Source organism: Lissotriton vulgaris, chromosome 3_1, assembly GCF_964263255.1.
Source record: "Lissotriton vulgaris chromosome 3_1, aLisVul1.2, whole genome shotgun sequence".
Classification (NCBI taxonomy): domain Eukaryota; kingdom Metazoa; phylum Chordata; class Amphibia; order Caudata; family Salamandridae; genus Lissotriton; species Lissotriton vulgaris.
Window position 1 is genome coordinate 1,431,112,528 of NC_141689.1, and position 15,591 is coordinate 1,431,128,118.

At 47.2% G+C, this 15,591-nt stretch overlaps 1 protein-coding gene across 1 annotated transcript in view; it reads left to right on the forward strand.

Annotated features, from left to right (window-relative positions):
* The window catches only part of TNKS (tankyrase), a 700,580-nt gene that overhangs the window by 378,702 nt on the left and 306,287 nt on the right, over positions 1-15,591 (forward strand). Inside the window, exon 15 of the mRNA XM_086961923.1 lies at positions 1,851-1,996. Coding sequence (XP_086818049.1) covers positions 1,851-1,996 — 146 coding nt within the window. The remainder of the gene's footprint in view (positions 1-1,850; positions 1,997-15,591) is intronic.

The following is a 15,591-nucleotide window of genomic DNA, read 5'->3' on the forward strand; positions in this document are numbered from 1 at the left end:
GGAATGCCACCTTATCTCTGCGAGATGCCAAATGGCTTCCCATAACGGGAGTACCTCATACCTTGAAGGCGTTATTAATCTGTACCTTCTGGCTAAAACAGTGCTTCCCATAAATCCTGTTGGCTCAGGATTGCGACCAGAGACTTTGATGGCCAGCTCCCAAATAGCCAGCAGTATAGTGGGATCTTCTCCGTGGGCCGCCCCAATAAATATTCTTTTGGTCCATGGCCATCACTACCAGACAGGCCAAGTCATCCAGTGCCAGCACACTCAATCCTCACACAGAAGAAGCCACAGAAGTTAGTTCACAATAGAAAGTGGTAGAGGTGGTATGGGTAGATCGACCACTACAACAAAACTCATTTCCAGGCTGCAACTCTTTTCTCACAAACCAATGGCACTCTTTGTGAGGATGTTAAAGTAATTTAGACAGATTTGATACTAAACGGCATAATGCATGGTTACTGGTGTTACTTTGACTAGAAACCTCCGGTTGTGTTCAGGGTGCATGAACTGCAAACCTTAATATATATATAATTTCTACAAATGAGCACAATTGAAGAGTTTACACTGATAGAGGCAGCATAGTATACCTCACGCACCACCACTTTACCCCCAAGAAAGTGGTTCATCATGCAAGTTACAAAATGACCACTCTTTGTCTCGCCTACCAAGCAGTGCAAACTATCTGATTGCAAAAGATCTGCTGTGGGCTTACCAATAAATTGTAGTGGGTTTGGAGCCCATCAATTGCTTACCATTGGTTGGCTTTACTAGCACTAATTTGCTTGCCTTTTATTTGAGGGCTTGCCTCCTCCTACTTGTGTTTATCCCTTCCCTGGACCATATACTTCCACTGCTTACTTTTAGTGAACTATTTTTTTTTTGTTTTTGGTTAAAACACAATATTTACATTGGTTAGAAAATCAAGAATTGAAGCAGAATAGTTTGTGGACATTGACAAATACCTCTCAGCCTGCCAGTGGCAGCTGTTGCACATTATAAGCAAATTAAAATAATATACACATTTGTGATTGCATATTTCTTGTAATATATCAGTATGTGGATTTTTTTAAACTCCTCTCACCCACAGGCTAAGAATCCTTTTTATTACTTTTTTTTCTTAAGCTGCAGGCTCCCAGCTTTTATAAATCCTGCCATCTAGCCAGAAAGGCTGGTTGGTGGTGTGACAGACATGTCCTCCTAGCCGACTCTTGTTCAGTTTGGATTGCGTTCTTCCCCACTATCTGTGCTCAGTCACAGTACTATACTTCGCGGAACAACTGTACTTTGTAATTCAAGTTATACCATTATCATATGATTGAAGAAATTATTGTGCTTTGCCACCAGAGTGAGAAAAGAGAAAGCAACCTATATGAAAGCAAATCTCTCTGAAAGTCAAAACACGAGTACCATGACTGAACTTCAATTAGCACCTGTCCAATAGGGTTCTCTGGAAGCAACATTACATCCAAGTGAAATGTTAGGAATACCAAAAGACCTTTTTTCCTGCAGCCGATATAGCTTCTTCCAAAATTGAAATGCAGTGAAACCGTTCCAGCTCACTAAGTGCTCACACACTGACGCAAACCAAAGTTCTATGGCCCATTAGAATAGAAAAAAGGAACCTGCTCCAAAATATATGTCAAAGCATTACATAATGTGGTCCTGTACAGTGAGTGTCATTTAACATGCATGTTGCAGCCAGACTATTACTGTTCACTATCCTTTGATGTAATATTTCTCATGGGTTAAGATGTCCTGCAGTATGGATCAGATTCTATACTTTACTGTGAGAAAAAATGACCTTCTTTGTTTCTCTTCTCTTTTTTGATTCTGTTGTCCAATAGCAGCTGTGCAGCCCTCAAAATGTAAACTGTAGAGACCTGGAGGGACGCCATTCAACGCCTTTGCATTTTGCAGCAGGTTATAACCGTATCTCTGTTGTTGAATATTTACTGCACCATGGGGCTGACGTGCATGCCAAGGACAAAGGGTAGGTAATGTGTGGGTCTTAAATGTATTCTTCTCAATGAATTTGCAGGTCTCTACCATGTTTGCCGTTATTAGGTAAACCAGTGCTTGCTTTCACCCTCCTGGTCGATGAAATGTAACTTTTATATCCGTTCTTGTTTTGCTTCAAGTAACTTCACCCTTACCTGCATTCATTCCACAAATAATAATTTATAAAGGTCAGTTTGGGATTCAAAGATGTTTGGAGCACGAGCCACATCCCATATCCTAACAGAAAACTGGCAACTGTATCTGTTAGTTCCCAAGTCCATGCTTCTTGAACTCTGTTACATCCCCAGTACCCCTTCCATTTAATGTCCCTTTTCTTTGCTCTAATTAATTTTCACTCCAAGTACTTTTTTTCCGGAGTTTCCAATGTATGGGTTGGTAGGTCAGCAAATATCACATTCGTCATTAAGGACATCAAATCAAGAGGCATACCTCCTGGATTGTGTGGTGCAAAGTCATGACTTCATCTTTCTTTCTCCATCCATTACCCTACCTTTGCCCTTTTTGGCTGGTAACTACTTGCTCTATGGACCTGTTCTAGTTAAATCCCCATCTCAATCTAGACCTTCCACGGGCATCTTTAACCATGTTGTCTCAGTGCAAAAGTTTCACCACTTCTTTCACCTCTTATGGTAACAGTTGAGCCAACCAGCACAGTAGTATTCTCAATTCTGTGACAAGTTAATTGACCCAATCATTACTGCCATAATGAATATGCATTTGTCATCAATTATTGTCATACTTCATGATATACTTCTCAAACTAGGAGAAATTAGGTATTTTTAACTCTGCCCGTCAATTAGGCGGCAAAGCCACACTGGAGCAGTATCCCTTGTTTTTCTCCTCACAAAGGAAACTGGATGTAAAACATCACTTAACAGTTCAACTCACCGACTTACTTTGCATCGTAAGAATTCAAATCCAAATAAATAATTGCTAAGATTATAAATTAAAAGCCTTCCATCACCACCTACTAGACTACCACCCTTTCACCATGCTCTTTAGTCTTTATCCCTCCTGCACCAATATTTTTTATTTAATAATTCTTAAGTGAAAGGTTACAATGCATCTCAAGGCTAAACTGTCTGGCGCTTCAATTGTCCTCTGCTTCCAAACCTTAAAGAAAACACCCCTTTCTTAAATTGCTTTTTCTGCCTGGATTCCATGGTATATGACTGTATGAACCCTAGTCTAAAACATCTCTTGACCTCTAGTGTCCCCATTAAATTCTCTTTGGTAGTCCTTACATTCATAGCCATAGTTATGTAGCTCACAGTTACTTCTCAACTGCAGATTTCATTGATGGCCATTTCATCCTTGCCCATTTTTAAAATTTCTTTTAAGGGAGCAGGAACAATCTTATTGACAGTGGTTGACTTTCTACTTCGAGTGGGCTCTAATGATGCTTCCTAGTTTATCCTTTTTAATAAAATTTTATTAGCATTATTTTTACTCAACAATACATCACAAATGTGAATGATTCATCAATAGAAACATGCAACTGCAAGCTTGATCATTCTGTAGTTGACTTTCCAAGTGCATACATTTAAAACCTGCAACGGTAAGCCAAAGAATAGTGTGCAAAGAAGTGCCAGCTTGCTTAGTTGCACAAAAGATTTACTTTTTCTCATCCTGTCCAAACAATTCGCCCATCTGTTGTTTCTCATTATATCTGGGACAAAGCAAAGCGTGAGACGTATATGTGCTTTTAAATTCACCTGACTGCCTTGTTCTGTAATATGATGGGTAACCATTTCCCGTAAAAAAAAAAATGTTGTTAATTAGATGAGGTTTAACGACTTGTCTCCTAGGTAACTCAGTCTAAGGTCAGCAGACCAATACCACCAATCATTATATTATGTAATACATTAACCCTTCTTATGCTTTGAGGAATTTTACCAAGAATGACATTAGACATCTACAAGTTAAAGGGAGGAGGGGAAAAAGAAAGGCGAAAAAAAAACAATATAAAAGCAAGAATGCTTGTTAATAGATAGGATAGAGGGGGATACATCTTCCATATTCAGTGCAAGAACATGAGGGCAACTTCATCTAGAGTCATTCACTTAGCCCCTTTTAGCTATAGGTTGATTTAAGGAATATCCTCAAAATGCATGAAATCACTCTTGTGTGCTCAAATGTTGTATATTCCTTAACACTTTAAGGGAATACCTCTCCAGCGCTATTCCTCTTAAAGTGTTTTGCCGCCAGTAAGAAGCTGGCTCTGTATATACTATACCAAAAATAGGTATAGCGTGCACAGAGTCCAGGGAGTCTCCAAAGGTATAATAGAGGATAAAGTAGATACTACCTTACAGTCAATTTAGTGGTAGCTGGGCTGATCAGTTAGTATTATCAGAGGGTAGTAGGAATGCATTTGGTATACATACAAGGCAAGAACACACATTCCATAACCAATATTACTTTAGTTACTTTTATTTTAGGAACCAAGTTGAACTCCGTTACAGGTAAGTAGAGTTTTCATCTAATAGAGACTTCTAGCTGCAAATTCATTACCTTTGAATTTCCCAGGCGTCAGGCTGGATCCGGAAACTTTTGCTGAGCTATACCCCTTGCTTGCGCCGTCGGTTGGCTCCATTGGGCTCAGCGTGACATCTGTGTTACCGCCGATTATGATGTTGTGGTGCCTATATAACCGCCAACCAAGTTATTTTCTTTCTGTGCCAGTTAAGCGCCAATCCGGGAAAAGCTACCCCTCTGTCGTTTTTTGGCTGGTTTGACGTTTTGGCGACTTCTGGATTTTTAAAAACTGTCTGAGGAAGACCGGGTGTAATCCGTGTGGGGCCTGTCCCAGCACAATGTTGGTCACCAATCCCGAACTCCTAATGTCTAAGGTGTCTCCAGCGCGACCATGATCCGAAGTTTTGCTTGGACTGTTGGGCCATGGCTCCTAAGACCTTGAAGGAGCTGACTTTGAAGCTCCTTGTGGCTCAACAGCTGACACGGTCAAGCAAGACTCCGCAGAGGTCCCCGTCCCGATTGAGGAAGAGGTCGTCAAGGGACCCCTCCCAGTACCCAAAGTCCTGTTCATCCCACTCGCGGTCGTCGGGACACTCTGGGAAGAGTCGTCCAAGCAGATTTCATCTTCACCTCGGATGTAGTCTGTCACCGAGGCTCTATGCACAGTTCTGCGGAGCCGGAGCCAGGGTCGACGTCGCGCCTCCCTCCTTTTCCGTGAGCTTGAGCAAACCCCGCTCAGATTAAAGAGTTTTACGAGGCCATGAGTTGCGTTATTTAACGGGCAGACCCCTCTGGGGAGCCTTTGTGCCCCCTCTGATTCGATGCCGTCCGCTTCGGCCATGATGCCGGTGGGACCCTCAGGGATCCGATAACGGTTCTGAGTCGACGTCGGTCGTGCCAACGAGCTCTCCCCCGGCGTCAGTCCCAAAATAGTGCTGCTGGTGCCCATCTGCGGTGCCACGCCCATTCCCATCCCTGATGACACTGAGCTGGTATGATATCACTCTACGCCGATGGGTTCTGTGTTGTCGTCTGAGCATTTTCTGGATGTGCTAGGCCCAGGAGAGTAATGAGAGGGGTCTGTAGACCCTCTTGATCACCAGGATGGCTCTCAAGAGCAGCTGGACTGGTATGGGGAATCTTGGAGAAGCCAGTGGACTGAACACTTTTCCAAATACTGGCATGCTCTCTCTGCCAACTGTGGCTACGGAGGAGGGGGCATCTTATTCCATGGTGGTTAAGAGGGCAGCTGAGGTCCTTGGACTGGAGCTGCCCTCATTGGAAGTCATGACTAGTCTCCTGCATGAAGTGCTACAGCCTGGGGCTTCCACCTCAGAACTCCTTTTGCCATTTAATGAAGCGCTTACCAATGTCCTTATAGGCACATGATCCAAGCCTAGCACAGGTACTCCTGTGAATAGGATAATCAACTGCCACCATTGCCCAGCTCCGTGGGACCCAAAGTTCCTCAGCCAACACCCCACCCCAAAAAGTTTGGTGGTGTAGGCCTCTACGTCCCAGGGTGCATTCCCCTCCGCCCCTCCCAATAGGGAATCAAAGATGCTGGAGTCATTTGGGAAGAAAATATTTTCTGAATCATTATTGTAGAAAATGTTTTCTTCTTCCAGCCTGGCATTACAGTTGGTGAATACTGCGTGCTTATTCGGCCGTTTCTCCCACTCTCTTCGGGAGATAGTTGCACAAGTGCTGCCACAAGTCCCGGAGGATGTCCGGACTGTGGTCTCTCAAACTGTTAAGGACTGGAGAGATGCAGCAAAATTCACCATCAGTTGTGAGCTTGATACAACGGATTCGCTGGGCAGATCGATGTCTACAACAGTGGCCTTGAGCCTGGCTTAGGACAACTGGCTTCTCAGGGGATGTCCAGGCGAATCTGATGGACATGCCCTTTGATGGAACCCGCTGTTTCGGGGAAAAGGTAGATTCGGCCCTAGTGAGGTTCGAGGACTCTTGAGCCACGGCTAGATCCTTGGGCCTCTCTACTGCTCCTCGTGGCCAGTCTGCCTTTCGCTCCTTTCGTGGCAACGGAAGGGGTTTCCATCCACTTAAGCCCTATCCTGTGAGGGGACATGGACGCTGTTCATTCCGGCCTAAAAATGGAAGGCAGAAGTAGACAACCACCCTGCCCTTGGCAGCCACATCCTCAAAGCACTCCTAGTCTGACAAGACCACACCACTCCAATTGGGCGGAGAATCCATCATCATCATCATCATCATCATCTTACCCGCTGGAGGTCCATAATATTCCACAAGTGGGTCTTGCAGATCATTCAGGATTGCTATTCTCTCCCTTTCATTTCCTTTCCTCCTCCCATTCTGCCAAATCAGGAGGGGCTGATGGAGGATCTTTTAAAATTGCCCCAGGAGGAAGTTACAGTTCTCTTGGCCAAGGGAGCTATAGAAAGGGTCCCGGTTTCAGGAGTAGGTAGTAGCTGTTATTCCCGCTACTTTCTGATTCCGAAGAAGGGGCTACAGCATATTTTAGATCTTCGGATCATCAATCTCTTCCTCAAGAATTAGAAATTCAACATGCTCACTCTGGCTCTGGCCTTGTCTGCCTTATACCATGGAGACTGGATTGTAGTGTTGGACCTGCAGGATGCGTATTTGCCCCTTCTGCCGGGCCACAGGCGTTACCTGTGGTTCAAGGGAGGCCGCAAGCACTTTCAGTGTACCATGCTCCCCTCAGCCTAACCAGTACTCCTCAGGTGTGTACCAAGGTGATGGCGGTTGTCACAGCTCATCCGCGCAGGTTAGGGGTGTCAGTCTTCCCCTACCTTGATGACTGGCTAGTGAAGGCTTCCTCACCCCAGGCAGTCTCTCACCTTCAGACTACGGCGAACCTCCTGCATTTGCTGGGATTCTCTGTAAAGGTGTCAAAGTCACATCTGACTCCTTCTCAGATGCTCCCTTTCATTGTAGCTGTCCTGGACACAGTGCAGTTTCGGGCCTATCATCCAGAGCAGCGAGTCCAGAATATTCAGGCTATGATACCGATATTTCAAACCTCTATCCTAGATTTCGGTAAAACGGACTCTGAGGCTGTTGGGCCTCATGGCCTCCTGCATCCTATTAGTAAAACATGCCAGGTGGCATATGCGGTCTCTGCAGTGGAACTTGAAGTTCCAGTGGGCAGAGCATCAAGGAAATCTCACCGACATGGTTCAGATATCAGAAGGGACTGCAAAAGATCTGCAGTGGTGGTAAACAAACCCCTATTGGGCCAACGACAGACTCCTCTCCCTTCCCAAACAGGACCTCAGTCATGACCGATGCATCACTTGTGTGATGGGGTGGCCATCTGGAAGAGGTGGAGATCAGCGGACACTGGTCTCCGGCGGAGTCGGGGCTCCACATTAATTTGTTGAAACTCTGAGCGATTCGGTTGGTATTGAAGGCATTTCTTCCCTCTGACAAAGGGCAAGTTAGTGCAGGTGTTCTAGGACAACGGGCAGGGTGGGGTAGTGGACCTTTTGTCGACAGGCCCTGCATCTCTGGACATGACTGGAACATCAGGGCATTACCCTGGTGGTTAAACACCTGGCAGGTTCTCTCAGCTGTCGATGCCTAGCGGAACACAAATGTTGTCTCCAGTCGGAGGTGGTGCAAGGTCCCTTTCAGCAGTGGGGAGAACCTTGGTTAGATTGCTTCGCCTCTGAAGAGAATGGGCAGTGTCAGCAGTACTGCGCAATGGAAATTCCAAGTCTGCTGTCTTTCGGCGATGTTTTTTGTTGCGAGTGGAGCTCATGCCTGCTGTACGTCTTAACGCCCATACCACTCCTGCCCAGGGTTCTGAAGAATATTAGGAGCAACCGGGCCCAAGTCATTCTTGTGGCTCCGGACTGGGCGAGGAGAGTCTGGTATCCAGAGCTTCTGAAAATGAGCATCGATCAGGCTGCCCCTTCAGGAGGGTCTTCTGTCGCAGCAGCAGGGAATGGTCCTCCACCCGAAGCTGTCAACTCAGCTCCTCTATGCTTTGAGATTGAGCGCTGGCAGTTGATGGCTTTTGACCTAACTCCTGAAGAATGCAATGTTATTTTGGTGGTCAGTTGGCCCTCCACTAAGACTGTATACTCCTGCCATTGGCAGAAATTTGTATTATACTGTACAGAAAGGTCTATTGACCCTCTTTCTGCTTCTCTTTCTACTGTTCTTTTGTTCATTCTGACCCTTTCCCAACAGGGCTCTGCTTTAGGAACTCTCAAGCTGTCTGCTTTTCTGCGGCTGCCAGACCAGCCCTCTCTGTTTAAGTCTCCTATTGTACATACATTTCTGAAAGGGCTGGCACACTTGTTTCCACCCACGCCCATTGTTATGCTGCAGTGGGACCTTAATTTGGTCCTCACCTACCTGATGTATGCTGCCTTTGAGCATTTGCACAACTCTCCCCTCCGGCTGATGACCATCAAAACAGCCTACTTAGTGGCGATTAGATCTGCCCGGAGGGTGAGAGGGTTACAGATGTTGTCTTGCTCTCCTCCCAATCTGATGTCTTTTCCTGACAAAGTGGTCTTCGGACCCGGGCTTCTTTTTTGCTGAAAGTTGTGACCCAATTCCATCTGGGTCAATCCATCATATTGCCCGCCTTCTCTGCTCCCCTGCATCCCTCTAAGCAAGAGGAGCGTCTCCACTGACTGGACCCAAAAACTGCATTGTCTTTCTACCTTTACCGCACAGAGTTCCAGGTGGATGACCAACTCTTTGTGTGGTACGTGGGATCTAAAAATCGAATGGCAGAAAAGGACCATCTCTCACTGAGTCGTTCTCTACATTAAGATATGCTTTGCCCTGGCAAAGAAACAGCCCCCTGAGTGATTAAGGGCCCATTCCGTCAGGGGAAAGGCTGCGATTACGGCCCTGGCTTGGAATGTCCAAGTCCTAGACAGCTGTCTGGCAGCACCGTCGGCATCCTTGCACATGTTTGCCAATTACTGCCTGGACAAGCAAGTCCTCAGAGATGGGCATTTTGCTTGTTCAGTCGTGCAGGACTTTCTAGTTTGTGGTATTGGTCCTCAACCCAATGCCGGTATGGTATGGCTTGGGTATCTAATTCGAAGGTAAGGAATCTGCAACTAGAATTGTCTATCAGATGAACAAGTTACCTTTGGTAAAGCATTTTCCGGTAGACGCTATATCTAGCTCCAGGTTCCTTACAGCCCCACCCATGCCTCCCCCTTGACGGACTAATGTTGTAGGTCTAGGGTTACTCCCCTTTTCAGGGCCCTAGTTTTGCACACATCTACGTCAGTTACTTTGTGGCTCTGTGCTTCTGGCTTGGAAAAAACGAAAAGTACTGACGTCCGCGTTTGGCACCAATATAGGTACTGCCACATCATATCCGATGCCAACGACATCACACTGAGCCGAATGGAGCCACCCAGCAGTGCGTGTGAGGGGAATTGCTCAGCAAAAGTTTCCGGATCCAACCTGGTCCCTGGGAAATTCAAAGGTAAGGAATCTGCAGCTAGAAAAAGTCTATACCAGATAATGCGTTACTGAAGGTAAGTAACTTGTTCTTATATCCTACTGGCTGTCGCCAGTAGGTAGTTATGGTTAGGACCTAGTTTCCAAAGGAAAAGCATTTTTTGTTTGCTAACAACTTTGGTTCCATTTGACGAAGCTTCATGAAATTTTCAAAACTAATCTCTTCAACTGCTGTCTGGAAAGTGTCTGAATGATTCGCCAAGCGAGGGCTGAGGAAAATGGGGGGGGGGGGGGGGGGGGGGAAGGTCCCAAAAAGTGTTTTCCTCATGCAATTTTCCATAGGATTTTAGACACTAATACATCCTGAACCGCTAAACTGAATTCCACCAAATTTGGAAAGAAAGTTAGATATTGGTGGTAGGAGGCTGGCTTAGTATATGATTCACACTTATTTAAGTGAAGCACCTTGCACTAATCCAGACAACCCTTATGGTGATTTAAGTGGTCTTAGACAACCATAGTAAATTCTCTAACTGGTAGCTGTGGAGAGCAGCCTTTAGGCTTAGTCCAGGAGTAGTGTTAACCCACATGTTTTTACCATATAGTGTAGGTGTGAGAAAGTGGCTCTATATATACTGGACAATAATGAAGTACAGTGTGTATAGAGTCCACAAACCCCAGAGGTATAACGGAGGCTAAAGTCAGGACTGACCTTACTCTCAAAAGTGGAAGGTTGGTCGAGTAGTAAGGCAGTACCAGAGGGCAGTGCAAAGCATTTGTGGTACACACTCAGTCAGCAAAGGATTTCACACACTCGAAGACTGAACTCCAGGCCAATGGTTGTTATATCCAAAGATGTAGTTGTTTTATTTTTAGAACCAACAGGCATAAACATATACTTTGCTAGATGTGAGAGCTCTCATGTAATTACTTTGCAAGGAAGCAATGAATTTGGTGAACACAATATGTACAGGAGCTGCTGAAGGCAACTAAAGTCTAGACACACTTTAGCATTGAGCTCAATGAATTGTTACCATAAAAGTACGGTTGATTACAGTACAGATTACTTTAGTAGTTCCAGGACTAGATCCTAGATTCAGTCCTAGGGTCTAAGCTGAAACCAAGTTAGCAAAAACGTTTAGTTACTGTGGTGAATTTTCATGAATGTACAGCTGTTTTAAAAGTTCGAACTTAGAAACTTTTCAATGACAATCTGGCAATGGTATTCAATGGGAGTAAATTCAGGTTGCAGGTAAAGTATGATCGCTTTACTTTTGTAATCCAGTACTGGGCTTCTAGGGCCAGCACTGGGATCTGAACTTAAAACAGGTATGTAATTGTGTTTCAGTATTTCGTATGATTTTTAAAGAATATTTCAAGTTTTCAAAAGTAGGCACTTAGAAGAAATTTCATAGAAAAAGAGACAATGGGTTCCTATGGAGAAAATACAGATTACTAGTCAACCCGGTAAGGATTACTTTTGCGGTTCAGTACTGGACTGCAAGGTACAGTACTGGCTTCTCCCCTGCTTGCAGGTGAGTACTTCGGAATTCGGGCTTCGGCTGATTTTTATATGAATATTTCCAGTTTTCAAAACTTCACACAGAAAATTTTCGAGTTAAAATGGGTCAATATTATCCAATGGCAGGTAAGTGAGTTACCGGTTTCCAGGTGAGTACTTGGCTGGTGAAGTTAAGGTTCGGGGTGGAGACTCTGGGGTCTCCCGGGGTCAGGTAAGTATAGTTTGTTCCGCCCCAGCAGTGCAGGGCCGGGCGGGTGCGGAGGTAGGTAGGCCCAATCATATCCAATGAGGGAAAGGGGATTTCGGTTGGTGGCTGCTGGCTAGCAGGCCACGTGGCTGTGGGAGCTGAGCTCCTGGTCACTTGCTCAGGGCAAGGGGTGGAAGTAGGATAGGACAAACGTGGCACAGCCAGCGGCACTCGGGCGGCTGGGTGCAGGGTGCTCTTGAGCCGTCGGGTGCTCAATGTTATACAGTGGGAAAGGTCAAAAAGGAACAAAGGCTGCAGGCTCGGGTACGGAGACTCCCCAGGGGCGATCAGCACTTCGAGAGGTAAGTTGGGATCTTGGAGCACAGGTAGGTACCCCAAAGGGAGGCACAGGGGGCTGTAGGGCGCCGTGTGCAGGGTTGTCTTTGGGTGTTGGAAAAGCTTCCCCTCGGCTGATCGCGGTTAGGGTGGCCCCTAGTTCTGAGTCTGCAGGCGTCGCTGGCTCGTTGAGGAGGGTCTTTGGGCACTGGACTTCGGGTCCCAGTCGCCGAGGGGACGTCCTCGTGGTCTTTGTTCGGTTGGGCACCGCCCGGTCTCGGCGGATGCTGAGTGGGCTGGTCCGGAGCTTCCTGGTTGGCAACAGGTGAGTTGTTGCAGCAGAGCCTCTGCTGATGGGAGTCCCAGTCTTTAAGAGGGTCAAGGCAGGCAGGTCCTCCAGGTGTCCCAAGGTTGCTGTCCGCAGGAGTCGCAGGGATTAGGCAGGAGCAGGTTCCAGGATCGATCGGCCGGTAGGGCTGGGGCCAAGTCAGTTGTTGTCGTCCTGTTAGCATCTGATCTTCTTACTTCTTTTCGTATCGGGATCTGAGGAAGGAAGGTCAAGGGAGCCCCTAAATACTGAATTTAGGGGCGTTACAGGTAGGGCAAAGACCGGGACCAATGGGTCCCTGTCCTTGGGTGATTACACCTCCTAGTCTGCTCCTCTACTGTGGGAGGGGGCAGGAGCCTAGCTAGGATTGGGCAGGGCTCCCCATCTACAAGATGGCCGGTGCCTGGGGTCGTGCTTCACCTCGTCTCCCCCACCTGAGGGGTGGGGTTGGCACAGGCTGGTACACCCCCCTTCCTGACGTAGTTTTTCCCGCCAGTCTTCGTGCCAGAGTGGGGGTTAGAACTGCTGGGGGCCAGTTGCTGAGTACAGCAAATGGTCTGGAGGCATGCCTTTCAAGTGTCCCCCATCCTGGGGGAGGAGACCTAGCACCTCGCCCAGGATGTGCATTGTTACAGGCCCAGGAGAGCGGGGGGGGCTCCACCCAGGGGTCCAGCAACATGTCTGCTGTGTAGGTTAGGATTTCAGAGGGCATCTCTAAGGTGCCCTCTGGTGCATTTTACATTAAATCCCATACTGGCATCAGTGCGGGTTTAATATGCTGAGAAGTTTGGTACCAAACTTGTCAGTCTTCAGTGTAGCCATTTTGGTGCTGTGGAGTTCGTAATGACAACCTCCCAGCACCATATACTCTTAATGGTATCACTGCACTTACAGTGCCCAGGAATGGCCCTGGGTACTGTAGGGGCACAGGGCTCATGCACCTGTGCCCTAGTGGGTTCTGTGGATATGGCACTCGGGATGGGTGCCATGTCGACTCTTGGTTTAGTTATGTACTTAGGCAGTGTGTGGGTGCCAGGGTACAGAGCCCCTGAGTTTGGCACGATAAGTGCTGCAGCCCTCAGGGGTCTTCTCTGGTCACCATGCCCTGGGTACCTAGGGTGCCATTTACTAGGGGCTGACAGGTGGCCAGAGATGCCAAATGGGTTTTTAGTTTCAGCACAGTTTTAGGGAAGGAACACAGGCCCTGGGGACCTGGTTGGCAGGAACCCAGGGCACACTCAGTCAAAGCACATCAGCAGTTCAGAAAAAAGTGGGGGCATACCAAGGCAAGAAAGATGGCACTTTTTCACAGTAGGTTAAACGAAAAAGAGCGACACAGAGTAGTAAATGTCTATTAATTATACACACTCACTAATACATTGGTATATCTCCTACCAGGAGATAGCTACATGAATACACACAATACACACACTACCTCACTTGTAAACAGGTAACTAAGCACAAATACCAAGTGGTGGTCTCCAGGGGGAGACCAAACCATATACTAAAGAAGTGGAATGCGAACTACGACCAAAGTTGGGACTTGAACCAGGCGACTAGAAGAGCTGGGGACAAGAGGAACCTCGGAGGTAAGAACCCAGGAGCCCCAAGGAGGCAGTGTGCAGAGTGGAAAAACAGCAGCGTGCTCAATACAAGTCAATGGGAAAGTGCAGTCGCAGTTTTTGAGAAGGACGCTTCCCAGTGGACCTTGACGGAACCCCTTGGAAGGTTGGAGAGTCATCCCACCCGTGGGTACCCCAGGAACCAGGATACCTACACCAGGGAGGCCAGGTGCATAGGGTGGCCTCACGGCTAGAGCGGTCGACCTCAAAGCTGGGGAACCAGGATTGAGTCTCTGCAATGACGCTCAACGTACTGTGATTCTGGGCAAATGACTTAATCTCCCCATGCCTAACAAAAATTAATGTGTCCCATCTGTAACGAAACTGGTGCTCATGTAAAGTGCTCCGATACCCAATATCTTTGAATCGAGCTTGCGCTATTTAAAACTCAAAGAATTTTTTTTTTTTTAAGTGACATCCGGAACCGTCGTAGACCACAATGTAGGACTTCAGTAAAGATGCCGCTGGCGAAGAATGAAAAAGAGTCCATTGGAATCCAAGGGTGGATTCTTGATGAGAACCAGCACCCAGAGGGGACAGATTCTCTGCCACTCAGAGGTGACCAGGAGGCACGGAAGAGCAATGACCACTGACGATGGGAGATGCAGGAGTGATGACGGTAAACTTGTCGCTGCCGATGTGAGGACCAGGTGACGCTGTGGAAGACCAGGAGCCATTTACAAGCTGTCCATAGTCAGAAGTTGAGAACCAGGGGGCCAGTGTCCTGCAGGAGCACCAACAAGCCTTGGCAGCAGCAACAGACATGGTAAACGAAAAAGTAGCATTGTTGGAACAGACTAGGCTTCAAGGGAGTTGTAGACACACCACCTGTATTGCTGAGCCTTCCGAAGTCCGTGGGACGTCATGAGCAGCAGATCGGTCAGCTTTATTGCGGTGCCTGCAGATGCAGGGCAGTGACTCCTTCACTCCAAGAGCTATTACTTTGGGTGTCCTTGATGTCCACAGGCCGGGAGAGGAACCTGGAAGATCAGGAGCAGCATGAGTCTTCCATGGTGCAGTTTCTGTTCCAGACAAATTAACACAAAGTCCAAAGTGCCCTGACAGTGGAAGTCTAAGAGGTTTGACTCTTGTCCCACGACCATTCTGAAGTCACCTACAGGTAAGCCCTTAAGTACCCTAGGGAAAGGGTTGGAACAACTCCAGGGTCCCTCCCAAATGAGGGGTTGTCCAGCTTCACGCCAGAGCTGGAGCCAAGGGTTCCCTGAACTGACTCATACTGAAGTATGCAAGGAGGGCACCAAATGTGCCCTTTAAAGCAGTCTGATTACTCTGACAAGTGCCTCCACCTCAGCCCAATACACTAAGTCCTTTCTGGGAGGTGGTTATACCTCCATGTGACAGGAAATCTATTGTTCTACCTTTCCTGCTCGAGCTCAGCAGCAGGTGGGCAGAATCGTGTCTGGGGTCTGCAGTAGCACTAGTTTGCTGGCCGACCCTGGAAGTCTGTTACCGGGACTACTGGGGGCTTCCCGGCTGCGTCCCCCAGTGCATGGAATCGTACCTCCGTTGGGGTCTGATTCCAACATGTTTGATACCAAAAATGCCCATGTTTGCTACGGCCAGTATATAGTTAGCCATCGCATAATGTTGCATGACCACTATGTATTATAAAAATGGCTGACCGCAA